The sequence below is a fragment of the Coturnix japonica genome, chromosome 17 (assembly GCF_054131305.1).
Source record: "Coturnix japonica strain WE chromosome 17, WE-NBRP24, whole genome shotgun sequence".
Classification (NCBI taxonomy): domain Eukaryota; kingdom Metazoa; phylum Chordata; class Aves; order Galliformes; family Phasianidae; genus Coturnix; species Coturnix japonica.
The window spans coordinates 12,882,937-12,910,394 of NC_140679.1; the positions used below are offsets into that span (position 1 = coordinate 12,882,937).

The following is a 27,458-nucleotide window of genomic DNA, read 5'->3' on the forward strand; positions in this document are numbered from 1 at the left end:
TCGGGCCCCGCTCCCCTCGCGGTGACGTAGCGGCGCCGGGGCCGCCTCTCATTGTCAGCGCCCGGACCCGCCGCTCCAGCTCAGCCCCGCGGGCTGCGGCCGCCCCACTCCGAGCCGCGGCTGCTCCAGCCCGGCCCGTCCCGGCGGCCGCCAGCGGAGGCCCCGACGTGGAGCAGGTAAACGGGGGAGACCGGTGGGGTCGGGGATGGGCTGGGTTGGGGCGAGAAGCGCGGACGGGCGGCGCACGGTGCCGCGGTCCCGGCCCGTTGGAGCCCCGCGCTGCGGGGTGGGGAGGAATTCGAGGCATCCGCTTTGTCCGCGCTGCCAACACGGCGCCCAGCGGGGCCGGGAACCGCGGCGTGGCGGCGGGGGAACCACGAGAGGCGAGACCGGGCCGGGCCGAACCGAACCGCCGGGCCGGGACCTCCGAGCTTCCACCAGCGGCCGCTTCGCCACGGCCGAGACGGAGCGACCCCGGCGGCGCCTTCGTCCCTTGGCCGCCCTCCGTTCCCAGCCCGGCGCTGCTCGTCCCGCTGTCCCGGAGCCGTTCGGAGGTTCCCGCACTCTTTGAGATTCCTGCGAAGCGAACCTCCGGCTTTATTTATTTATTTGCCTCTCTTTATTTCCGGCAAGTCCTCATACTTCCTTTCCCGTCAATTGTTGGGGTTGCTGCGTTCCGAAACTCGCCCTCCTTTATTGTGTCGTTGAACAACGTTCTCTTCGGCTTTTACTTCGCTCCATGCGAGCTTTCCCTCTGCCTTTGTTAAGCAGCGCTGCCCCTTCCTCCCCTCGTTGCATTAGAGAAGTCTGCTCTTTTCGCCAGGCGCATTAAACCCCGCACGTGGCCGTGCCGCAGTGCCGCTGTGTCGGGCGGTGGCCGCTCTCTCGTTGCATTTCGTTTTCTAACTCATTTAAAGCCTTAAAGCCGCTCTGCCCCGCATTCAGGTGACCGTCCCGACTCCTCGGCATGTCCTGACGAGGCGCACTTGGCTCGGGTGTTAATGGGCGTGTGAGCGCTGTGAACTAATGGCTAAAATCACCGGGGATGATACTCGTCATGGCAGCGCGGTGTGGGGGTTTTTCTTGCTCCTGGAGCACCCAGGAGGGGCCTGGGCAGCATCCCAGCCCCGCACTGCTGGGAATAGGGGAAATAAGGTCAAAGGAGAAATGTTTTCACCTCCCTGGAGTTGTATCAGGCATTTGGGACTTGGAAGGAGCGCAGTTCTGTGCCTGCAGCCTGTTGGCAAACACATGTTTCTACCCACGAACAGAATAGTAACAGATCAGGGATAGTATTCCTCTGTGTGTGTGTGAGACCAAAGCCACCAGCCTTCCCTGTGTTGGGCGGTTGATGAAGCCCATGGTTCGGTTTGCAGCATGGATTCCCCTCTTGTGTTGGAGCTGCTGTGTGACGATGGCTTTGTGCTCCCCAGGTCCTGTACTCATACAGCAGAACCCAATGCAGAGCTGGGAGAGCTCCCGGAGGGCTAAATGAGGGCAAGGGGATGTGGAAGGAAGTCCTCTGTAACCACGCTTGGCTCTGAGTGTCTATTCAGCCTCAGCTTTCTCATCATCCTGTAAGCATTAAGACTTCCTTGCTTCATTTCAGGTCAGCCAGGCTGGTTTGTGCTTCACCAGCCCTGTGCTCCAAGGAGAGGTGACCAGATTTATTCCTTTAACACGGGCTGGGACATGTCAGCAAAAAAAGGCTCTTGTTCTAAAATGGGTACCCGTAAATCTGTGACTGGAGATGGGAATATTGAAATGATAGTAATAAATCCAACAGTCTTGCAGCCAAGGCTGAATTAGTTTGTTCTTCCTCATGGGTGATGGTGTGATGTTAACCTGGTGCTGTGGTTGTGTCCATCTCTGTCCCACTGGTGGCAGTGGGCAGTGAGAAAACCAATGTGATGCGGTGTAACAGAGCCACATCACGGCATGGGATGGTTTGGGAGTCAGTGTGAAGGTGGAAGGAAGCAAATCATCTTGTCTAGGAGGCCTTTTGCTTCGGGAGATTGATGTGACGATGAGTTGTAGCTGTGTGTGTTCTGAGATGGCTGAGCTCAATGTGTGCCATTGGATTTTAGCCACCAAAATGAATTGATTTAGGCCTGGCTTTCCCTCTGTCTCTGCCTCTATGGGTTTTGGTGGTGATGCTGCGCTGCAGGGCCCTTATCTGCTGAGATTAGGGGTTGGAAGGGCAGTTCAGCCCTCTGTTCTTTAACCCTCAGCAGGGTGGAGTGCTATACACAGGTGCAACAAACAGCCCTGCCTGGGCACCGTGCACAGCAGCACACACACACTGTGCACGAGCAGTTCCTATTTCCTCCTTGGTAAAGAAGGCTGGTGTTATGTTGGTGCTGGATCACGAGGGTTTTGTTTTCTCTTTGGTCCCAACAGACCTGGCCCAATGTGCCAGAGCTTCCTTAGGTTCTATGAACCTCAATGCCATTTCTTCTCAATGCCGTATCATTGCGGTCCGATCCGCTGTGCTGAATTTGGGTCAGCAGAACCCACTGGTACTCCAGGTGAGAGGGGCAGCTGCTCACATATGTTGTGCTCTGTGTGAGCTGCCCTGCTGCTCCTTTGCTCCCTCCCATCACAAAGGGGACAGTGCAGGCCCTGTCCATCCTGCTGTATGTTTTGCTGATGTCAGCACCGTTCTGTATTCACATTTCTAATTGATTTTTAAGTGGTAAAGGAAGTCATAGTTTGACCTCCCATACAACCCAGGCAGCTGTAGGATCCAAACCTCACCTGGTTTCAGATTAAATCACTAACTTCAGCTGCTTCTGAGGTTTGCAGTTTTAATTTGTGACCTTTGTGGTTCTGTGAGGGGCAGATGGTGAATGTGGTGGTGATTGAAAACCCACATTTGTGGTCGCCAGTTCAGAAGTGGGACAGCTCTCACTCAGACACCTTTAGGGGCTGGGACCAGATGCATCCTTTGGTGCACGCTGCCAAAAGCAGAGCAGAAGGAGGAGGACGTGAGCACCGAGGCTTTCTTAGCCCTGGGTAAGAGTGAGCTTTGCTGGTTAATATTACAGACCCTGGAGCCTGGGGCTCGTGTGTCAGCCTGCGTGATAGGAGAGGAAGGAGTCTGATGCTGGAGGAGGCGATGCAAGAGGGCTGACCTGTGTCACAGCAGCACTCCCAGCTCTGGGCATGGAGACAGCACAGAGCGGGTCAGCTCATCTCTCATGGCTCTGTCCTATGCTGAAAATGAGCCTTTCTACACAACCAGTTACAATGAACACAAGCTCAAGGAACTCTTCAATGGAAACCCATTTGTGGATAGTGATAGGACCAGGGGGAATGGTTTTAAACTGAGACAGGGGAGGTTTAGGTTGGATCTTAGGAGGAAGTTTTTCACCCAGAGGGTGGTGTTGACTGGCACAGGTTGCCCAAGGAGGCTGTGGATGCCCCATCCCTGCAGGCATTCAAGGCCAGGCTGGATGTGGCTCTGGGCAGCCTGGGCTGCTGGTTGGTGACCCTGCACACAGCAGGGGGTTAGATGATCACTGTCATCCTTTTCAAGCCAGGCCTTTCTATGCTTGTCTTTACCTTGAATGTTATACTTACCATGTTTCCCCCTGACAGCGCACAGTACGCCTGCAGGAAGGTGAAGCAGCTGAAGGTGGTGCAGGGAGGGTTCCTGGTGTGATGCTTGCTGGCGTCAGCTCTGCATGCAGCACCGCACAGCTGGGAACGGCGGATCTTGCTGCAGTGCTGCAACCTCCCGTGCTGCAGCAGCAGCTGTCAGGCTTTGTTTTCACCTCCATTCTCAACATTTCTTTTCTGTAGAATGCTTTTCTATGTGTTGCCTGGGCTATAAGCTGCAGCGCTGGCTTGTGGCTGCCCTGTTGGGTGACTTTGAGAATCACAGGCTGTGTTTCAAGGGCTGGAAGGAGGCTGCAGGAACTCCATGCTTATGCCATCATCTGATCTCACTGCAGTGCCTTTGAGATAGATGCCTGTGCCTCACGTGGCTGCGCAGAGGGTTACCTTAAAGGAAAAAATCTGACGAAACCGCTTCAAGAACTTGTTGCTACACGTGATATCGTGGTGGAATTTACCGGAATAGAAAGGAGAATCCTGACCTGGGATCTGGAAAGGAGTCGAAAAAGCATTAATTCCTCAGGTAGTGTGAATCAGTTGGAAATATGGCTGTTGTTACTGAGGAACAATGATTCCTGTGTGCTGATAAGTGCCTCTTAGTGCTGCATTGGGCTGAGAATTTGAACTGGGTTCAAATCCTTATGAAGCTTCTCACTTCACTGCTGGTGTAACATCATGTATAGGCACTGTTTGGCTTTGTTTTATTGTTGTTGCATGTGTTTAGTGGCTTGAAATGGAAGTATCCTGTATAATGTGGCTGTGTGTTGAAGTTTCTCTGAGATTTGGTTATAGAGTGTGGTGTAAAGGATCTGCACAAGCTCTTGAATTCTCTTGAAGTTGCCTTTATTTAGATTGCTTTGTTTGGGGTTTTATTTTTGCATTATGCAGAGTATAGCAATGGTTTGAAATAGAGCTTCTTGCTCCCTGTAACAAATTGCCACCGATCCACTGTGTAGGGGAGGGTGAGTGCAGAATGACTGTCAGCAATGCAAGGGAGCTGTGAGTTGGTGAAGGTGACCGAGAGCAATGCTGCAGCCTGATGTGGGGGGGGATTTGGGGGCTGGGTCCTCATGTGCTGCAGAACTCAGGCAGTAAAAGTGAGCTCCTGGCAGCCAGGAGTGAAAGGTGGGTGTGAGATTGGCACGGGCGCAGTCAGACAGCAATTGCTGGGGGCAGAAAAACAGTCACCTCCTGTTGTCTGCTGTGGTTGTTGTGCAGTCCTGGGAAGCCTTGCTGTGGCAAGGGAAAGGGGTGGCACTGGGGGGTGGGGGAAGATCCTGCACTCTGCCCATCCCTCCTGGGGCTGTGAGCCCCCTCCTGCAGCTCTCTGCAGCAGGAGCTGCCTCCCCATCCCCCACCAGTGGATCAACACTGCTCACCTCTCAGTTTTGATAGAAGCACTCTTTGGAGCTGGACTAGGTGATGTGGGGCTTGGGGTGAAGTTCACCGCCTTACTAGCAACCTAAATGAGACAGAAAATGCAGATTTTTCCCACTTCTCCTGTGTAGAAAGGAGCAGCTCGGGGCAGGAAGCCATGTGGTCCCATCTCAGTGCAGCCAAGGCAGTCCTTCCTTCCTGTGGAATATCCGTCCTTTAGCCCAGGCAGTGCAAAGGGAAAGAGGACACAGAAAGAGCAAAGTGGGGGTTGTGTGTGGTTGGCAGCAATGCTGGAAGGAGACCCTCTGCTCCCATCTGGGATTAGGTTTGGTTCGTCACTCTCTGCTTCTTGTGAGAAAAGCACGTGTCCTCTCTTGGCTCTGGTCTTATAGGATTGGATTCAGAGAAATTAATGCTTGGCATGAAGCCTGCCCGTTCTCTCATTAGCATCTTGTGTAATGCTTGTGGGAGCGTGAGTGCTTCGAGAGCAAAGGAATTTGTCCATCTTTTGTCCCAGGCCTCTGTTGTTTGTGGTCCATCAGATGCCAGGGGGCTTCAAAGCCATAAAGGCAGCCTGGGAGCTGCCTCTTTCTTGTCAAGAGGATGTATCGTATCCAGACTGTTTTGTTACAAGAAACTGCAAATTTGAAACAAAGTTTTCCTATGATAACCATGAATTGATGAGCATCTTGAGCCCTTTTTGCTTTGGTTTTATGAATGTGAGGCTTACGGGAGCTGGGTGAGCTATGAAGCTAACAGAGTAACTCGGGTACCTTTCTGCACAGAGGGATCAGAGGCCACATGTCCTCTCCTATGTTAAGGAGAATCCCAGCAGTCCCATTCCAAAAGAGAAGCAGGGACCCCAGGATCCCCATTTGCCTCAAGCTGTGGGGAATGTGCTGGGTACCATCACCCCTCCAGTAGATAAATTGCTTTGGAAAAGCACCAGAATGCCTCCAAAAATGCTGCTCCATTCAGTGTGCATCTCTGCATTCTTTTATGCTGTTTGCAGCATGGGGCAGGCAGCTTCTTATTAGTATCTGAATATGAATATTGAGATGAATTGGTTTAGGTCACAACAGCTACAAGTGTGCTCTCACAGAGGCATTAAAGTTCTTTCAAAAGATCCCACTGTCATCTGTTTGTAAAAGTTGTTTTATTTAGTTGGTTTTCTTGTTACCTGAGGGTATTTTCAGCAGTAAATTGAATACAAAAGACTCCTGTTAGAGTCTCCCAATCTACCCAGCTGCCTTCATTGCATAAATCACATTTAAGAGAGTGACGTGAGCTCCTGAATCCCTCCTTTTGTTTGACTTCACTCTTTGCCAGTGAACAGAAAAGGTGGGTCATAAACCTCTGGGTGGGGGGTGAGCTCAGGGCCATCATAAGGAAGTCCTGGGTTATCAGCGTGCCCTGAGCTTGTGTTGGGTGATGGTGAAGGATTCAGAGGTTATTCCTGGTGTGTCCCAGTAAAGGCCCAGCCAGCCTTTATTGAACAGCTCTGAAACCCTTTTTGGTTTTGTTGGGTATTTTTTTGCACCAGGTGAACCTGGCACGAATGACTTTGGGAGGAATGGCTGCTCTTTCTTTTCTCTTTTGGTTTTTCTTTTATTTTCTTTTTTTCTTTGCAGCATGTTTGAGTCACTGCCTGCAGTTGAGCATCTGCTTGGTGTTCCTGCCCCATCTTGTTACCCTGCATGGTGTGGTCCTGGTGGCATTGCCTGCTGCTTAGCATGGTCCTGATTGCATTGCCTGCAGCTTTCTGTGGTTGTAGTGGCTTTGCTTGCTGCTTTACATGGTCCTGGTGGCATTGCCTGCAGCTTTCTGTGGTCCTGGTGGCATTTCCCACTGCTTTCTTTGGTCCTGGTGGTGTTGCCCACTGCTTTACGTGGTCATATTGACCTTCTTGCTGGTTCACATAATCCCGGTGGCATTTCCCACTGCTTTGTGTGGTCCTGGTTGCATTACCGGCAGCTTTGTGTGGTCGCAGTGGCATTGCTCACTGTTTCACACAGTTCTGGTAGCATTACCCACTGCTTTGCATGGTCCTGGTGGAGATGAGGCTTTCTGGGCTGTGCTGCAGAGCTCTTGAGCAGGCAGGGGAGGTTTAGGAACAGCAGCCAAAATCATCTATTAAGTGGAGCGTAGGTTTTATGGATTGCAAAAGGAGCAGCAGATAGAAGACGGTGCTGCAGAGCTCTTCTTGCTGTGCTGGTGGCTCCCTGACACAGCTGAAGGATGCTGCTGATGCAGGGGTGCAGTGGTGTAACCTAACCCAGCCTTCATGCCACAGGAGTTTCAAATGGCTGACCGCTTCCTCCTCCTCTCTCTGTACCATTAACCCCTGATGTTCCTCCACTGGCTGGGCCGAGGAGCTCAGCTTTGTGCTGCTGAGCTGTGCAGCGCTGCCAGGTGGATGCACATGTGTGAGCTGATGCAGGCTCCCATAGGGCAGCCCTGCTGCAGGGAGGTCACAGCTCAAACCAAGTCTTAAACGTTGCTTTTCTCTAGGAGTGACAGCCGCTGCACCCATCACCTAATTCATCGTCCTTGGCTTCTTTGGGATGGCCTTCCACCTGAATTATTGCTGATTACAGCCTTCCTCCAGCCTACACATTCCAGCTGCCAAAGCAGGTTGGGGCAGGAGCAGTGGTGTCTGGACATCCCAGTGCAGTACCCTAAATGGGTGAAAGCAATGAGTTCTGGGTCTGTGAGTGTTGGATTTACACCAGGTGTCAGCAGGCAGCCAGGGACTGTGTGTCCTAAAGAGGGAAACCCCCAGAGACAGCATCTTCCCGGAGACCTGAGATAAAACTTTGAATGTGTTTTGAATTCTGACAATAATGTTGAATACCCAGCTGGTGTTGAGGAGTGCTGGAGGACTGTACTGAGCTATGGGTCACTGCTGTTAGTGCTGCTTTGTGCTTCCCCTTGGCATGGCCCAATCTGCCCCATGGTGCCCAACCTGCTGGTCTACCTGGGCTGAGGGATTGTCTTGGGCTGCTCTGAAATTAATAACTGCTATTTATTTCCATGGAAACTGTCCTGTTCTCCCATTGGGAGAACACAGCACTTGGCCTTGGGGCAATATCCTGAAGCTTTCTCTTTGGTGTGCAGGAGAAACAGGGCTGCTCTGAGGGGCCATTCATCCACAGCCTGAGGCAGCAGCTTGGCATGGGATGAACAATTCTCTGTCTGTGTGCTGGCTGCTTCTTTTTTCTTTCTTTTTTCTTATTCCTTCACTATTTTTTACCGATTTAAATCTGTGAAGGGTGTCTGGACTCTTATGCTGACGGCACAGCTTTAAAAGGGGTGAACATTGGGCATGTGAATGCTGTCCAAGGAGATGGGCTGTTCCAGCACAGAGCTCAGCCAGAGTCCAACCTCACACTTGACAAAGGGACTGAGCTGGTCCCTTTCCCCTTACTTTCAGTGCTGGGTGCTCACTGCTGTAGTTGTTCCTGCACAGAGCAGCGCTGAGCTGTGTGCTGAGCCCTGTGGTTCAGCCTGCAATGCAGCACTGAACTGCCTGCTCATTCTGGATGATGGCTGGGTAAGATGGCACTTCTAGTGTAGCTCAGCCCTATAGCACAGACCTGAGGGTTACAGTCCTATCTCAGAGAAGAAAAAAAGTCGACCTCTCCTGACATCTGTACAGCACTTGCCTTAATGTATATAGGGTGTATATAGTCCCTTGCCTACAGGGCAGGACTTGGCCCAGAGAGATGCTCAGCCTGGCCTTGGATCTGCTGTTCCTGTGTGTCAGGGTGATGCTGTGCTCTGGGCTTGCCATCCCTCTCAGCTTTGTGGCATTTCTACCTTCTCAGTCTCCATTCAACTCTGTATCATGCTCCATTAGTGAGGCTGCTGAACTGATCAATTCCACTCTGTATCATTAATGAGGCTGCTGAACTGATCACCGCAAAGGAGTTACAGTAGGAAAATGTATGAATGGGAAGATCACTCTGTGCTCACGCTGTGTCTTAACCCAACAGCCATTACTCACCATGTCCAGAGATGTATTTTGGTCCACCCTGACTGCTCATCTCTGATAGCAGCTCTTAACAATCTCTGTGCCACGACTGGTAAGACTGATGTCTCTTGCACTGAACCAGGGTGCAGTTTCAGAGAGCACTGGCTGTTCTTGTTTGCTCATCATCCTTTCATCCTTGTGTTTCCTTAACTTTGCTTATGAAAATCCACGTGGGGCCCAGTGTCAAAGGCCTTAATGAAGCCCAGGTGCCCTACACCTACTGCTTCTTCAGCTCTCTGGTGTAACTCTTGCCAGTTTAAGTAATCTTAACTTAAACTTAAATGTGGTGTGGCCACACACCACATCATTTTAGAGCTGAGAAGTTCCCTTGCTCCAGATCATTTTCCTTTGGGAATGTTGAGGCAAGTTAGCAGGATTTTGTGCTGCTCTTGCAGATAAGCAGAGTCTTGTTCATTGAGGTTGGCATAAAACTGCTTAATATATAAAGAAATAAATGCAAATTAGGCTGTTAAATAACCTGTTGACAGCTTTGCTTTGAGTTGGGACATGACTGTTCCCTCCATGAAGTTGCTGCCTCCTCGTAGGGCCTCCGTGCTTCAGGCAAGTGTTGAGTCAGAGCCCTTCTGACACAGCAGATGCTGAATGACAAGGGAAGACGTGTGGAGCTCCCCATGTCCACCTTCACATTGTGTTTTCAGGTTGTTTGGCTGCACACATTGCTCTCGGGATTTCAGACAGCCAGCTTTCTGGAAGGAAAAGAGCACGTCAGCTGCGTTACCTCATGTAACAGCTATAGGACCTGAGGATCTACCAGCAGACCTGGCTGTGGTTTCCCTCACTTTACAGCTCTCCCTGCACTGTGGCCAGTGTGTGGGTGAGATGAGCCTGTTCTTCACACTGTGCTGTTGTGCAATGTGGGGTAGAAGGCTTTTCCTTCTGGGAGAGGTCAGGAAGCAGAACACAGCTTCTGCTTTGCCCAGTGCACTGAAGAGAGCAGAGACCTACCAGTAAAGGGCCACTACCCATGGCTCCCATCTGAGCCTTAAGCCTTGTTTCCCCCAGTGCCCAATGGTGGTGGGACAGATGTTCTCCTTTTGTCTTTATTAGCTGGGTTCACCTTCCCTACCTGAAGCCATTACGTTACTCCTGGATCAGACCACAGTTGTATCTGGCTCAGTGTTTCTGCTGTGGCCAAGATCAGGGCCTTGGGGAACTGGGTGGATACAGGGCAGATCTGCAGTATGTCCCAGTTGCTCTTCTTTGTGGCTCAGGCAATTACAGAGCTGGGTGTTACTCCTGTAGATCTATTAACCCTCAAGTGATGTCTCTTATACAGCTTTATCAGTCTGCCTCAAACCAATATAAACTTGGAGCACCCAGTGCCCTGTGGCAGAGTCCAACAATTATCTGCATCACAAGGAGCAGCATCTCTTCTTGTTTGTTGTGATTACAAAGGCAGTGAATACTTGATCCTTATCCTTCTTCTCCAAACCATTCATAGTTTTATAGCTCTGTCATATTCCCCCTGAATCATTGCATTTTCCAGGCTAAGTAATTCTCATCTATCAGCGAATCCCCATACTTTTAATAATCTCTGTTATATATCTTAACTAGCTGCCAGCAGAGGCTCAGGTGGGAGCAGACCTGCAATAGACTATCAAACGGTGCCTCTTTGGTTGGACCAGCTGGAAAAAAAAACCTGCAAAGTGCTATTTTCCTTCTGGAGCATTGCCATTGTGTTCCAAATGCTCCTTTATGTCAGTGGTGCATGCAGAACAGCACTGAAAATTACCCAAAGGAAAGGAGCACCTCTGCTATGGAGAAGGGCTGAGGGAGCTGGGGGTGCTCAGACTGCAGATGTGAAGGCTCTGAGAGACCTTGAGGGCTTTCAGTTCTCAATGAGAGCTTAGAGATAGGAGGAGAGAGACTTCTTTCCTAGTCTTTTATTGATAGGACAAGGGGAAAGGCAGCTCTGCTGTCCAACCTTATGGCTTGCCTGGGCTGCTTATAAAATATATTATATGCTCAATGCATATAGGTAACAAGATGTCTTAATTTTTTATCTTAAAACATAAAAAAGAGAGTAAAAAGAGTGATGGGATGTGTGACCTTGTAGCTGTGAAACTGATGCATCAGTGCCTGGTTTGATGGCAGTGGCTGCAGCTCTCAGGGTGTTCTTGGAGATTTCTGATGCAATTTCACTCTTCCTGTGCTTCATCCTTGAAATCAGTTGTTCTCAAATGGATGCACAGAGAACAGAGTTGCAGGTGTTTCACCGTGACCCTGAAGGCACATTGATGTCCTGGCTTCAGACACAACCTGGGGGTGACGTGGAGCTTCCTGCTGCATGGGAGCATGGCCCCGCATGCTTCCTTTATCCAGAGCTCTGCTCTTCCCCAGTGTTTGTTCTGTGCTGGGAGCTGGCAGCTCGTTGGATGGCATTTGTGTGCCAGGGGCAGCACCCACACCCGCTGGCTGCCTGCCTGTGCTTTGGTTTCTGCATAAAGCAGATGGTGCAGCAGACGCTGTAGTGCAGCGCAGGCAGCAGCGATGGCACCTCCCCAAGCTGTTCCTGTGATGGGTGTAAAGGAGCTACAAAACTTCCCTTTCACTACTGACAAACTGCATTGATTTAAGCGAGGAAACCACAGTAATCCCCGTATTCAACAGAGTTTGTGTGGAAACATCTCCAGCCTCTTGGCCAGTCAGAGCTGAAAGGAGCGGGTTCTGCAGAGGTGCTGGTTTGGATGTCCTCCCAGCAGAGCTTCAGGAGAGCAGAGTATACCACGGATCAGATGATGTGTGAAGAAACACCCAACACCCTATAATTTGCATGCCGGTGGAGATCCCTCATTGCATATGTGGCTCTCAGCTACAATGCTAAGAATGTGGAGGTTAAAGTTGCCTGTGTCTAATGAGCACAGTGATGCAGTGTAGTCAGTGTTGATCTTGTTTGGTGTATGGTCCCAGCTCTGTAAATGCTGCTGGGTGATAAACTGCTTGGATTGATGCCTTGGGGTGCTGTAGCCTGTATGTGTGATGGCATTTCTCAGTGTTAATCCTGACTGTGGGGCAAGGCTGACCTTATCTGACCTGGGTAGCTGTTCAGAATGGGACAAAAAGGAGCCTGAGAAGACAGCAAGAGATCTACTGGTTCAGAGCATCCAAAGGCAGCACTGAGCTGGGGCCGCGTTCCCCATGCAGAGTGCTGCACTGCCAGGTCTGTGAAGTGCTGGAGAGGTGCCCACATGGTGTTTGTGAAATGAGATGTGACAGTAAGGTTTGTTTCTGAGGACAAGTAGCAGCATGGGGCACTGAGTCCAAGAGGAAAAGCATCTTCCTCCAGTGCTCTATGGGGTGTTTGGCTCTGAGCTGTGAGGAAGGCAGCTTGGCCTGCGGTGTGACACGATCCCCCCCTGCCCATAAAGAAAAGAATTGTTGCTAAATTGAAATATAAGGGCATTGTGGAGCTTCTTGAAAGAGGGAGCTTACCTGCTTCATGTGCAAGGCATCTTTTGATACCTGGCAGTGAGAGGCTTTGCAAGAGCACTGCACAGCTGGGTTTGGTGCTCGTGTAGGAACAGCATTATGGAAGGTGCTTTGCTCAGCTCTGCTTGCAGTGAGCTTTGACTCATGGATGTTGTGGGGATTTAGAAGGGGAGCAAAAGCAGAGCTGCAGCTGTGCAGAGAAGAGCAGTTCCCTGCTGGGCATGGGGAAGCAGCAGGGACTGTGCTCTGAGCACCTCCAGATGTTGAGCAGCTGAGGGGGCTGCAATGCTCTGCTCCTTGCAGGCTGCCAGCTCTGCTCCTGGGGCAGGGGGAGTCATTTTGCATTGCGAGGAGTGCAGCAGGAGATGGGATTGGAGTGCAGCAGCCCTGTGACAGTGACGCAGCAGATCCTCCCTGCAGCCGCAGTGCTGCAGTCCCCACCACTTGCTGTAGATGCTGTTCGGGGTTTTTGTTTTATTCTCCTTGAACACTGTGGTTATTTTTGGCCGCTGTCTCATCATTTCACATGTCTAGCATTGCATTAGTCAATGTGAAACCGTTTCCAGATTGTTTCTCTTGTTGTGGCTTTGAGAATTCCCCCTTCCAACAGATGTACATCCTTCCAATGGGCACCCAGTGGGTGCCCCACAATGCAGACATCCCTACAGGTCACTTGACATTCTGCCTTTGTGTTCAATGAGGCCCAGGGTGCCCCATTACACACTGTGTGAGCAAACACATCATCTGCTGCTTTCCAGCACAGTGCTGGATGCTTGTGGCTGGCGTGCAGGAGCAGTGACACATCGCAGTCCTGGTGGGCTCTGACTAGTTCTTGTTTAGTCTGTCTTTTATTTTATATTGCTTTTTCTTCTGGAGCGGTTTTTTTTTCTCCTGTTCTCACGTCTGCATGTTGTGCTGTGGGGTCAGGAATGAGACGCTGGAAGAAGCTCATAAAAGGCAAAATCAAATTAAGACAGGCTTTCCTTCCGTCTTTAGCTGGCTCTGGCCACAGTATCCTTATCTGCTGCAGCTGGTGACACCCATGTCCCTTTTCTATATAAGTGGCAGTGATGTTTTGCTTCACAAATGAGACATGACACACTGTGCTCCTCCCAGCCTGTCCCACCCTGGGGCAGGGAGCAGAAATCCCACCACTGCTCTCATCACATTGAGTGATGATACAGACACCAATCAGGAGCGTTACCACGTCTGAACGTGACACGTTAGAATGAAGTTAGGTTTGAAGTAAGTTTAGGTTCATGGTTATGTGAGGTGTTAGGTGAGGAGCACATCACGTTCACGCTCCCTTGCATACATATGTAGCACCAGAAACCCTTGAGTTAAAGCTGCAGATGCTTTTGCACACAGGGCAGATTCCAGCCAACACACCTGCCCTGTGCTTTGGGTGGAAATGTGTCAGAGTGGAGCCTGATCCATTCCCCCCCCAACCTGTTTGGCCATTTGATGCTGCAGATTGGAATCCCCTCACTGCCCTGTTTTGCTGATGTGTCTGTAGTGAAGTCCTTACTCCTGCAGTGACTGCAGACTGCCCAGCATTGCCTGAGGCTCCCGTTCCCCAGGTGTGCACAAACACTCCCAGCATTGTGCTCAGTGCAAAAATCCACTTCCCACGGGTGTTCTGAGTAATAGCTGAGCAGAAAATAGAGCGGGGAGGATCTGAGCTCACCCCGAGCATCTGGGGAGGAGGAGGAGGAGGGAGGAGTACCAGGTGTGTGCTCCATCAGAAGAATGTGGACAACAACCCTGTGCTATTTCTCCCCATTAAATGGACCACATGTGAGCTGGGGAATGCAGAGCTCAGGTCTGCCAGCATGGAGTACCCCCAAGGACTCGAGCTGCAATGGGGTGAATTGTGATTCTTGGCTCCAGTTATTGCTGTGCTTGAAGCTGTTGACTTTCTGTTGCCTGTGATGTGTGCTGCTCTCTGGTGACTACTGAAAGCTGCTCCAGCTTCAAGGAGAAATGAATGTAATAATGGCAGCAGGCTGAGGCACAAGTAACTCTCTCATCTTTAGGATTGACTAAGCCTGAAATGTGGGGTGTGGGATGTGCCACCCAGTGGTGGGTGCTGTAAGAGGTTAAGTGCCAGAAGTACTCATACAAGGTGATGGAGTCCTTTAACACGCAGTGTGTCTGTCTTGGTAGTTGTTCTGTTGCAGTTCCTGAAATGAAACACGGTTATCTCCCAGTTCTTGAAGCGCGTCAGACATGGGATGTAAATACATCACTCAGTATTGCATTCAAAATAAGACAAGTTCTATATATCTGCTGAGTGTTGCCTGCTGGTTGGTCAGTGGAGCTGCAGCAGTGCATGGGCTGCTTCTGTGGGTAGCAATTCTGCTGTGGCCATTTGTGTTAGCAGCAGCATCTGACCTCAGTCTATCAGTGATTCATACTGCTCTGTTTAACTGAGCTGTCCTTACTGTGTTTGCCACCATCTCTAACTTTTGCTGTATCCTTTCCAGGCTGGCAGTGCTGCTGGAGGTCTCTCAAAGCAGGACCAGCTTCAGACAGCCACCACAGATCATGTTTTATCTCCATTAATTCCCATCAGCCTTAGAAACTTTGAATAAACTTAGAAATGTGCATTTATTTGTACTTGTCCTCTGTTTAGGTTTAGTTTGCAGGCACTGGTGTGAGTCCAGGCATTGTAAGCAGTTAAAGACATGGTAGAAGAGCTCTGGGAGATACAAATTTCTTTGTAGATGTTGCTTCTAGTCTTTTTCTTCCCCTTATTAAGGTAAACACATTGAGCCTCTTGGGTCATTGGTAATAAATCACATCAGTTTTGGTGGGCTTTGGTTGTCCCAGGGCTTGGTGTGGAGCTCAGCATACCTCCCAGTGATGCAGATGTCACAACCCTTCAGGGACCCATTGCCAGTGTTTGGCCACACCAGTGGTGACAATAAATTGGTCCTCTGGACAGCAGCCCTCCAGCTTATCCCCCACCTCCCAGGCTGCAGTCAGCCATGGGCCTGCTGAGAGCACACTGTCACATCATCTAGGTTATTATAAAGACATTAAACACCATCAGCTCCCGAGGGAAACCACTAGGGATTCATTATTGAACGCTTAAATACAGCTCAGGTTCCAGGTTGCTCAAAGATGTACTTGTGTTCCAGTCTGTACCCATTGCTTCTTGCCCTGGCACTGGGCATCACAGCCTGGCCCTATAGATAAGGACCATGTCCTATGGGTGGCTCTATGTCCTTTTCATACTGCTTACTCTTGGGATGTCATCATACCAAATCAGCTAGAGACCAGATTTATGAGAATGTTTAAGCAGCAAATACGATTTTCAAGGTGTGAATGCGCCATTTAAGTTCAGTTGCAGTTGATTTAAGCTGGACTGTCTTGTAAATCTTGTTTGCTTTTTGGCTGCTTATTTGCATGTATCAGTGCCGTATCCTCCCTTTTGGATGGTACAATTCAGTACATCTTTTGACTTGTTGCTTTTCAGATTGCTTTGAGAAAGCAGGTCTTGCTCTACTGCATGATTTGAGCTCCACCACTGTGCAGTTTGATGGTGGGTTTTGCAGGTGGAGATCTGTGGATTCCCAGTAATAGGTGGGCTGTAGCAGCCCTTTGTTCTTGGAGATTTCTCCACACTAAAGCCTATTAAAAGAGAAATGCAAAGTAGGGTAGAAATCATGTCAAAATGCCCTATTGATAGCGGCTGATTGTTCCAAGGATGGCATGCAAGCTTTGCTGCTTGGGACTTATTAATAATATAAAGAACTTCTTTGATAAAGGTGTATAGGTGTAGTGAACTGGGGCACATGATCTGAAGCCTTCTAGAAGGTGCTCTTAGAATGAAATGAATGAATGGCCTCTGAATACGCTGTTGTTTGCAGGACGTGACCAACTCTCATCTATAAACTTTGTAGTAGTGTGAGTTAAAGCCAAGAAATCTCAGCTTTTCTCTTAGGACCAAATAGGTTCATTTTCTTTGTGCTTATTTAACACATAGAGCCCATCACCAGTGTAGTTGAAGATTTGAAGGGTCCTGCTGTCCCCAGGGAAGCTTAGTACAATACATATATACCTCTGATACATCCTTGCTTTGTAAGAACAAAAAATAGAAGAGGAATTTAGGTGAAGGAACCCAGAAAAGCAGAAAAATAGAAGAGCTGAAGAGGGGAGAAATAAGGATTTGGGTAAGAAAGGAATTCAGAGGAGGAGCAGAATAGAAGATTAGAGAGGATATAGTTAAGAAAGATATGCACTAGAGGAGAATAGCAAAATAAAGGCAGAGAGGATATAGGTGAGACAGAAGAGATGACAGTGAGAAGATGAGAGAATACTTGGAAGACAGAAGAGCAGAAGAGGAGAATAGGAGAGCGTATAGAGAAGACAGAAAAGGAGGAGGGGAGAAGAGAGGATACAGAGATACAGGTAAGGGAGAAAAACAGAAGATGGAAGAGCAGAAGAGGAACAGACTAGAAGAGAAGAGAGGATACAGGTGAAACAAATGCAGAATTGGACTGAAGGAGGTCCGAGCTCTGCAGGAACCAGCTCATCGAGGAACTGAATCAGTTTAACAAAGGAACTGAGTCAGTTTAAGGGTGGCTCACCTACAGTAGCACGTCCCTTCCCAGCAATCTGTGCCCTCTTGGAGACTCCCATCAGCTCCAGGTCAACACGTGGGCACTGCTGGGAGTCCATCACCCAAGCCATGTCCTGACAGCTGAGCTGGAAGGCGGCTGCTGAGCCTGAGCTGCTTCCTGACCAGCTCCTGGCATGGCGTTAACCATTAACTCCCTGCTCCAAGGCACGCCGGGAACACTTGTTGTTTTTTAGGGCACTGTGAAATTGCTTTGTCCTTTCCTGCGACATTCCGGTGACGTTTCTTGCTGGGATCCTGCCTGGAGCTGAGCAGCCTTTCCTGTTTGCAACTGAAGGAGTCGGCCGCTCAGCAGAGCCGTGGGCCACGTGGCCTTTGTGGTCTGAGTTGTCCCTCAGCAGAAGGACTACAGGCTGTGTGCTACACACAGGAGGTGCTCGGGGAGTGTGGTGGGTGCCCGCTTTGTGCTGTGGGTCCCTGTTTGCATTGCAGGCCCCTCTGCCCATCAGGAAATGAATCAGCTTCGATCAAAGGCTTTGTACTGGGGCACTGCAGTCTCCTTTCCCGGCGCTGTCTCCTCCCCACATCCTGCTCTTCACCTCTTGGCACTGTGAAATAGGAAACTCCGGAGTGTTTCCTCTGCGGGGAGTTTCAGCAGAAATGCTGGAGCCACGTCCTGCTTGGAGGCAGACTGCTGAGCCAGGGTCTGAGAGCTGCAGTCACCTCCCCTTCAGCCCAGAAGGCCAACAGTGCCCTGGGCTGCATCGGCAGAGGGGTGGCAGTGGCAGGGAGGGGATTGTAATCTCAGCCATTGTGAGGCCCCATCTGGAGTATTGTGTTCAGTACAAGAGAGATATGGAGGTGCCCAAGGCCATAGAGGGGGGCCCTGGGCAGCCTGGTCTGGTAATCAACCCATGGCAGGGGTTGGGGCAGCTGTGGGGTCCCTTCTTACCCATCTGTTCTCTGGTTTGATGATTCTGTGTGCTTACCTAAGCTCTTGTACATGCAATGCATAGTTGGGATCCATCTCAAGCCCAGGATGGCTCAGTGTTAATGCCCACAGTCAGAGGGGACTTCTTGTCCTTCCATCAGCTGTCCTGGCCCACTCACATTGTCCCCAGCTCTCACTAACCCTGCCCTGCCGGCTCTGAGCTGGGAAGAGAATTGCATTTACTGCATCACCTCTTGCCAATGTGTTGAAATTGCTGCTCTTTATCCCTGGCAACAGGGAGTAGAAAGCGTGAGTGCTTGCAGCTGCTGCCTGCTGGGTGCATGAGTGGGTGGCAGCTGAGGGCACTGACAGCTTCTGAAAGAGGAGGGAGAAACTCAGACCTTTATGACACAGCATTCTCAGGATGTGGCTGCAGCTCAGGTAAAGCTGGATGCTGAGTGACGTGGGCTGCAGGAGGGGTACTGGAAGTGATGGGTACTGGAAGTGATGGGCAGTGCTGGCTGGCAGCAGCTGTCCCTAACTGGCACTCAGATACATGTTTAAATAAGACATAAATATTTGCAGTTAAATTATACTGTGAGAAAACATGTATTCTGAGCTCTCGTATTCACGTTAAGCATTTTGTTTCTTTCAGGTTGAGTTGCCTCTCTTCAAAGGAAGTATTACAAACCGGGAACACGCGTTAAGCACTCGGAATCAGCCAAGCTCCCATCTCAGAGGAACAGAAAATAAACATGGCAGAATTTACAGGGTATAAGGAGACCTCCAATCGGCACCTGAGGTTCAAGTTGCAGAGTCTTAGCCGCCGCCTGGATGAACTGGAGGAAGCAACGAAAAACCTCCAGAAAGCAGAGGATGAACTGCTTGAGCTCCAGGACAAAGTGATCCAGGCAGAAGGCAGCAATTCCAGCATGCTGGCTGACATCGAAGCCCTGAGGAAAAGAGTGTTAAAGATTGAAGGCAAGGATGAGGAAATTAAGAAGGCTGAAGAGCTTTGCAGGTTAATGAAAGAAAAGCTCGAAGAGGAGGAGAGCCTGACCCGAGAGCTGAAGTCGGAAATTGAGCATCTGCAGAAGAGAATGGCAGAGCTGGAGAAACTGGAGGAGGCCTTTGGCAGGAGCAAGAACGACTGCACGCAGCTGTGTCTGAGCCTCAACGAAGAAAGGAATTTGACCAAAAAGATATCTACGGAGTTAGAAATGCTCCGAGTGAAAGTGAAAGAACTCGAAGCATCCGAAGAAAGGATGGATAAAACGGAGCAGAGCTTAACGGGTGAGTTAGAGAAACTGAAGTCTTTGGCACTGAGCTTTATCAGTGAGAGAAAACATTTCAACGAGAGAGAAAAGCAGAATGAGAAAATAATCCAGGAGCTCACACTGAAACTGGAGCAAAACAATAAACTGAACAGGGCCGATCAGACCAGAAACTCATCCAACCTGCTGGAAAGGTCATCAAATAATCTCCTGGATAGAAATGATTTGAGAATTGAAGATGATTTGACTTCTGCATTGCCCTCTAAAGAAACCAGGCGGAAGGGAAGCGTAGATTACCTGAAACACGTAGAAAACGAAAGCAGGAATAAAGCAGAAAACCAAAAGAATAAAAATCAGGAAGACAACAAAGTGAAAGATCTCACCCAAGAAATCGAGAGGCTTAAAACTCAGATCAAACATTTTGAATCCTTAGAAGAAGAGCTTAAAAAAATGAGAGCCAAAAACAACGACCTGCAAGACAGTTATTTGAGCGAGCAGAATAAAAACAAACTTCTCGCCAGTCAGTTAGAGGAAATAAAGATGCAGATAAAGAAACAGAAAGATCTGGAAAACGGAGAGGTCGAAAATGAAGATGCAGGTTTCTCTAGCAGGGGGAAACATGACAGAGCTAAATACAGAGTTGTTGCAGCAGATTTCACAGCTGCCAAGCACAAACCAAGGGAGGTTTCGCCCCAGCAGCGCCGGGAGAGAGTGAGAAACAGAGATTTCTCCTTCAGCAATGACAGCTCTGGCCATGGTGGTAAGCAGACATCCAGCCCGAGCTTAATGAGCAGGAAAGCAGGAAAGACATCAGGTGCAGCTGCCCTTGGAGATGCTACTGCAACAGATATGAAAAGACTGGAAGAGAAATGTTTGGTTTCCAGTTTTTCATCCGGTCAGAAGGAATCTTCCTTCACGCAGAATGAGGGGAAGAGATCCAAAGAGCAGCCGTCTGTCCTCAGCCGTTACCCCCCTGCTGCTCACGAGCAGAAATCTTGGAAAGCACCTTCCAAACCCGTTAGTGACCTGAGATCCAAGGCTGAAAAACCATCTCAGGCAACTCGCGGCAGCTGCCAAACCGGCACAGACACACGGGATGAAAAGTCGTGCAGAGGGGAATCGGTGGCTTCATTAGCTGAGAAGCTGAAGGCAAATCAGGGTGAGGTGAGCGATGCCATGGGGGACACACAGCAAAACAGGGGGCACTGTGCCTCTCCCAATGGCGTGGCCACTGCATACAGGTGCCACATCACAGCAGCAGAGTCGGACTCTGTTGGCTCTAAGGCAGAAGAAGCAGCAAATGCTTGGACTGCATCGCACCGACAGCCCTTGGAGGGAAGGGCTAAAAGAGCCATTGCTCCCCAGGAAAAGGAAATCACAGATGCGTCACTTGAAAGCTTGAAAGCATCGCCGCTAACGAAGCGCTCGCATCGCTCCAGGAGTCAGGAGGATATTCTGCAGATCCTTAAGGAAGATGCAGAGCAGAATGCAGCAGCAGGTCACGTAAATGCTGGTTTAAAAGCAGACTCCAAAACCATCCAGAGTAGTCATGAGAAACTTAATTCGGATGAAGAAACAGGCAGGAGTAAAAAAGCAAACACTCCGTCGGAGTTTGAGCCAAGGAAGAAAACCAATTCCAAGCAGTTCTCTAATTCCAGGGGAGTTTACAGAGCATCTCTCTTTGAAAATGACAAAGGTGCTGTACAGGATGAGGACTCCTCTAAGTGTGTGAAACCATCAGATGCCGACACTGGAGGACTGAAATCCAGAAGGTCGTTCAGCCCAAGAGAAGCTCTGAGATCCAAAGCCATCATTAAACCTGCCATTGTGGAGAAGGACATGAAGGCCATCATGGGAGGAGCCGTCACCGAGACAGAGTCAGAAAAGCAGAAGTCTGTTTTTAAAGCGGTCACGAATAAAATGACCAGCAGTATCACCATCTTCCCTTCTGAGCCAACAGTTCCAAGGCCCAGCACGGACACGGCAGGAAAGGAAAGGCATATCACCACCAGCAACATCAGGGTTGCTCCAAATGAACCCACCCCGATAACGAACAGCCTCCCCCAACCTTTTGAGGTCTCAGTGAATAGAAATGCCCTGAAATTATCTGAGGCCGACAGAACTGGAGATGCGGTGCTGAGAAGTAGAACAGAAACAATGGTCTCCAGGAGCAGCATTGTGATCAAGAGTTCTGAGCCCTCTGAGAAGAGCACTGAGCTCCTGTTGGACACAGCCAGCTCCAGGAGCCACGGCTCTTCAGAGTCCATCTCATCTGAAACCAAACACGTCACTCTGAGAAGCTCCTGGAGGACAAGGCAAGGCTTACATTCCCTGGAGGACTCTCAAATAAAAACAGAGAAAAACTCAGCTCCCAGCCCTACAAACACGTGCAGGTCTTCAGTGGATCTCTCAGAGATGGAAGGGAACAGCACACGAACAAACTCCATGGAGCAGAGCTCAGCGAGGAGCGGTGCCACCCCCAACTCCTGGAACGCCCCTGAGATGGGCTCCCGAAGGACCAAAAGTAACTTAAGTGCATCCGAACTGCTGACACGCAGGAACTACACCAGTGATCCCACCACGGCTTCCCCCTGGCACCGCACCACGTTACCTGTGAGTGTCCCTGTTACGCGCTCTTTGCTGTGTGATAATTACTTAATTACCTATTTGGTCTTGCCCAGATCAGAGCAGATAGATCCAGCAGGTGGAGGATGTGCTGTGCTTTTCAGCGTGGCTTTGCATGGCGCAGTCAGCTTGGAGTGGCACTCCAGATAGGGAAGTGAGACGTGAGTAGGGGTGTCCCTCAGGTAGTGCTGTGTAGGAAGGGCTGCACATGCAGAACCAGAGCCAGAACTGTGAGCCAGAAGCATTTGTATTATTTGCTTTGCAGAGTGTCTGTTGCCTGGCATTGCAGTGTGCAGGTTGGCCTTCCAGATACATTTGGTCATTAATCCATTAGAGAACAAAGACTTGGTGGTTGGCATTCATCAGCCTCAGCGAACAACCCAAATCTGTATTGAAGGGAGCACTGGGGAATGGCATCCCCCCCTGTGCTTAAGGCAGGTGATGGAGACTCGTGTGTACAGCCCTGTTTCTATCCCACCTGTAGGAGTGAGGTTCCAGGTGATATCTCCTCCCTGGCCATAGCTCCTCATGTGCCACAGGCTTGTCGGGCTTCTCTTCCATGAGTCCAGGCAGATCTCCTTTAGCATGACAGCCCTAGTCTTCCCACTGGCCAGGAGTGGCAAACCACAAACTTGCTTTGCAGCTCAAGAGGTCCCTCCTTTCCCTCCTTGCGATTCTGCTGCTTCACTGAATTTCATCCTTCATTTTTTTATTGCTAACATAAATAAGCCATTAAGGGAGCTGTGTAAGGCAGCAGCAGCTCTGAGCAACACTGCAAGACAGAGAAGCAGCAGTTCTTTGGGGGTCTGCTTGGGGTTAGTGCTGTAGGATCAATGCTGTAGGATCAGTGCTGGGGCTGAGGTGTAGCCAGAGCTCCAGAGAAGGCTGTGGAGATGCATCACCTCCTGCATCTCCTGCATTATTCCCTTGGGTTCTATGTTTCAGATAATGAAGTCAGTTTGAGTCATGGGGTGCTGGAAATCAACATATTGTATGCCAACCCCAGGCTGCAGGGCACTGTGTCCCCACCTGCACATAGCACTGCCCAGGTCTCAGCAGGGAGAGCTGATCTGTCAGTGATGGGTGCCCCTTGTGCTGAGTTTCACCCCAGCCCATTGCTGGCAGCTGGGAGAGACATCTGTCTGCCTGCTCATCCCCGAGCTCCTCACCTGTGAAAGCCTTTGGGAGCAGAATGCACAGCTGAGCAGCCCCATGGGACTGATGGTATCAGCAGCTCCAGGGCTTGGAGCTCCTCTGTGCTGACCCAGCCCCCTCCAAAGGCAGCTGCTCCAGCAGACAGGAGGTGCCCACCTGCTGGGAAGCCATCCAGGCTCATCAAGCATCGTTACAGTAAAGGATGCCTCCCTTCCTTGCTGTTCCAGGCACACAGGAGCAGGGCTGAGCTTTGTCCTCCATCCCTCACAGTGCAGTTCCCCCAAGGCCTTTTGTCCCACATGAGTGCAGCTGTATTTCCCTGAGCAAAAGGTGAGTTCAGCATCACAGGGAGCTCCTTAGCATTGTGATGGTGACGTGACGTGCCTTACAACATGCTGGAACTTGTGTGTGACAGAGCCATCAGACGAGGTTTTCCAGCCCAGTGATGGCGATAACAGGCACTGACATCTGCTGTTCCCAGGGAGCTCACAGCAGAAGGTACAGCTGCCCCAAATGGCCCCAAGGCAGAAACTGTGGGTCCAATGGGGGTCCTGTGCCAATAAAACAGATTCAGGACCAGCTGCCCCTCACCTGTGGGCTCAGACTCACAGTTAATAAGAGATTGCTTCAGTCAGCACAAGGAATTCCTGCTGCCCACATCCCCTCCTGGCTCACCTGCCTGCAGTGCTGTGGGCCCAGGGGCTGAACCCAGCCCTGCGTGTGCTCATGGCTGAGCAGAGGGTTCAGCAGCCAGAACTTGAGGCTGTAAATTATGGGATGGATTTAACAAGGCTCTGGGAGGTGACGTTTAGGTGAGGACATCCTCCATCCACCTGCCAAAGGGAACTGAAACACAACCTCGTACTGCAGATCAGGGCTGGGGAACCCAGAGCCACAGACATCGAGTTCCAATTCTCCTGTTTCTCTTCCTGCAGGATGAAAGCAAGGAGTTTGTCTCCAGTTCCAGAAGGAAACAGTACGGCTCTTCTGAGTTCCTCTCACAGGCTGATACAGTGGGGAGAAGGGTGGTGCCCCCCTCGGAGCTGCAGGACCCCACGTCCAGCCCCAATACCCAACTAGGGCTCCAGGCAGAAGATCAGGTACGTGAGATGCCGGGAGAAATGGGAGTTCAAAGGCATGAAGCCAAACTCTGACCCGACCTCCTGTAACACAACTGGCTTGTCCATATCAGGGTGAATCTCTCTGGAGAGCAATGCTTCCCAGAGATGGAGTGCATTAATTACTAATTGCCTATAATGGGGAAGAAAGTAGTGTCTTATTCTAGAGTCATTCAGCTAGAGAATAAAAAGCTCTGCCCTGAGTTATTCGCAGCAGTGTGGTTTGCAACAGGCAGCGAGGGGTCGTCGTGTTGGATAACCAGGGACTCCCTTTCACTGCATGGTCTGAAGTAACAGCAAATAAAAGCCTAGCTGAGCTCAGGTCAGCGTAACACGCTGTTATTTGTCAGCTGGTGCTCCTGCACTGCTGCAATCAGTGCTGTGCCCTGCCGACAGCCCATGGCAGGTGGGCTCCATCTCAGCAGAGCTGGCAGGGGTTGTTCATTGCACTTCCCACATCGCCAGCATAGCAACAGGTAAATAAAAGGTGATGGTGAAAGGATGTGAGGGGCAGGGTTGGGTCAGTCTGCCTTGGGCTTATTCCACTGTAAACCATGAAACAGACAATGACTTCCAGACTCCTCCTCCCACCATCCTCCCCCCACAGCCCCACTGCCCATAGTCTCGATGGCTGTGGGAGCTGATGGTGACTGCAGTACCTGTCCCTGCAACCCCGTGTCCTGGCAGGTTGTGACGCTGTGGGTTCACTTGCAGGGTGGTTCTTCCCGTGTTGGTCGGCCGACGTCCCGGAGATGAGCTGTGCTCCCTTCCATCAAACCAACACTGAGAGACAGGACTGTACTGAGCTCACGGGTGTCACGTCTGTTTGGAACCTCTCCAGAAGCTTCACGCAGCCAGAAAACAGTTTTCTGACACCGTTTGTGAGGTACAAGAGCTTTACCAGTGAATTTCTTCCCTCGTTGCTGAAGAGGCAGCTGCAGAGACTTTGCTCAGGGGACTCCCACTTCTCACCTCTGTACCTGCAATCCTCACCTCCTCCATACGACACAGTTCTGTCTCCGTATGGAAACATAGACTTGTGTACCAGCCATGCATTCAAACAGAACGAAGGTACTCCTTGGACCAGAGAGAACTCACCAGTCACCCACATAAGATGAGATGCAGGAGGTTGTACCCTGTGACTGCAGCTGGGATTAGCTGCCCTGTGCAGCCCCTCCAGGAGCCCACGATCTCCAGTGCAAACCTCCTTCCTTCCAAACCACACCTTCCTCTGGTCACACTCACCTGCATTCCTGGCTGTAGGTGGGGGAAAAAAGTGCTCTCTGGTTGTTTGACACACTAACAGGGCAGGAGGGCAGAACAGCTTTAGGACCAGCTTTGTCCCTGTCGCTGTGCATGGTCTGCTGCCAGCAGCTGAGCTCCGATGCTCAGTGATCACTGCACCAACCCCACAGCAGCAGATCTGCTCCTGGTTTGGCCCCACAGGGAGGCTTTTTACCCACAGCTTATGGCCATCGTGCTGCATGGCAACAACTCCACTGCTGGCTCTGAGCTGCTGAGATCCAAGGGATGCAGAAAGGAGAGCTTTTCTCCTGCTTGGAGAAGGATGTCCTTATTCCTTCCAGAAAGAGGGGAAGCAGCAGGACTGGACCCCAGGCTGAGCTCCAAGATGGCTGTGGGGCAGCCCCAAACTTGCTCCCCACCACTCAGGAGCCCCACCTGGGACCTGGGTACAGGTAGAACAGCCACCAACCTCAGATGGCAGCAGTGCTGGGGTCACCCCCCAGCTCCACACACCCATAAGGTGAGGGGAACCGCATGTCACACCACAGCAGCTCTATGCCCCCCTCCATCCACCCGCATGGGCTGCTCCTCCCAGCAGGGCTGGAGGGGGAAAAAAGGTTATTTTTGGGGGGCACGAAAAAAAGCTTCTGGTTTCCTCCCAGCATTTTTAGATGTTATCCCAAATCTGTGGGTTTTTTTTTTTTTTTGGCATTTCAGTTTATTCCATTTCAAGCTGCAGCAGGATGCCCCATGAGGCAAAAAGGCTTTTAAATGAGTCCTGGGGCAGCTCTAATCAACCTAAATTAGGTTTAATTATATCACGTGCTCCCTCCTACTGCTCTGTGGGGTGGGAGGAGAAGACTGTGCAGCTGCTGGTGTAACAAAACAGCCCCAAACCCAACAGCTGAACTGAAAGCAATGGAAGCTCTGCTGTTCTATGTGCTGCATTACCTGCAATGCTGGTCCTGAAATGCTTAAAACAGGTGACGTTCCACCATCTGAGAGCACCACATTGAAGGGGAGGACGGCTCCAAGCTGCTGCTCCCTATTGCCAGCCCCACGTTTTGCAGCACAGACCTTCGGCTCCAAGCTCTGTATTCAGAGGTGCCACCCGACCTCATTGTGCCACGGTTCAGTCCGAGGAGGAGGAGAACCTAGGGATGGAGAGAGGGGCTCTGCCCCACGTCATGGCGAGTGCAATAGGAGCTGACTGTACGGCGATAGCGATGACTTCAGGAAACACGACGTGTTGTGACTCAAAATTGCACACTTTTTCTTTTCTCTTTTCTCCTGTAAAATAGTCTGATGTGTAAATATTGCCACCACTGAAGAAATATTTGTAATTTTAGCATATAAATATAACGGGCTTTTAGAGGACCCGAGGGTCCAATTCCAAAGGTGTAAATGTATTTGCTGCGCCAGCAAAGGAGCCACTGCAGCGTCCCCACTGCGCTCTGATGGAGACCCATCCCACACAGCCAGCAGCTCTGCAGGAGAGCAGAGGGGGTGCAGCTCTGCTCCCGGTGCTGTGGATGGAGTGAGGATCACACAGCATTGCAGAGCAGCCCTCAGCTCCGTCCCCTGGCACAGCACGGGGTCCCAACCCAGGGCCACCTCTGCTGGCAGCGAAGGCATTTCTTTGCTGCTGCAGCTGATGGAAAGGACCCAGGTGGGGGGGACGGCGCTCGGGGCTGCATGGAATGTATTTTTAAAGAGGAAAAAAAAGTATATATATATATATATATAAATATTATAATAATAATAATCTATTTTTTTGTATTTGCAGACATAGGTTTGGGCTGGGGCGGCTTAGTTAGAGGGCAATAAGGCAATAAACATTTTCATAACCACAGAGCCAAGGGAGCAGCTCTCCCCCCTGCTCAGCTCCCCCCTCCCAGTGCTCGCAGTCTGCATGCCATGTTGTAACCACACTGTTCTGCATGTCTCTCCTGACTCGAACGCTGTCAGCTCTACAGTATATAACCAATAAAACTCTTCTCTTTTTACCTGTCTGTGGTGTGTTACGTACAGCGCCCTGCAATGGGGC

At 50.6% G+C, this 27,458-nt stretch overlaps 1 protein-coding gene across 3 annotated transcripts; it reads left to right on the plus strand.

Moving 5' to 3' along the window:
- On the plus strand, positions 1 to 27,417 carry LUZP1 (leucine zipper protein 1). 3 transcript variants are annotated; one of them, XM_015883409.3, is made up of 4 exons: positions 1 to 176; positions 18,650 to 21,881; positions 23,984 to 24,148; positions 24,881 to 27,417. In XM_015883409.3, exons 2-4 carry the CDS (start codon positions 18,750 to 18,752, stop codon positions 24,920 to 24,922), a joined length of 3,339 nt encoding a protein of 1,112 aa, XP_015738895.2. In that variant the 5' UTR covers positions 1 to 176; positions 18,650 to 18,749; the 3' UTR covers positions 24,923 to 27,417. The 3 variants fall into 3 exon arrangements, with proteins under 3 accessions (XP_015738895.2, XP_015738897.2, XP_015738896.2); XM_015883411.3 differs by having other exon boundaries at positions 24,884 to 25,028; XM_015883410.3 differs by lacking the exon at positions 1 to 176 and adding an exon at positions 3,957 to 4,141.
- The last annotated feature ends 41 nt before the right edge of the window (positions 27,418 to 27,458 follow it).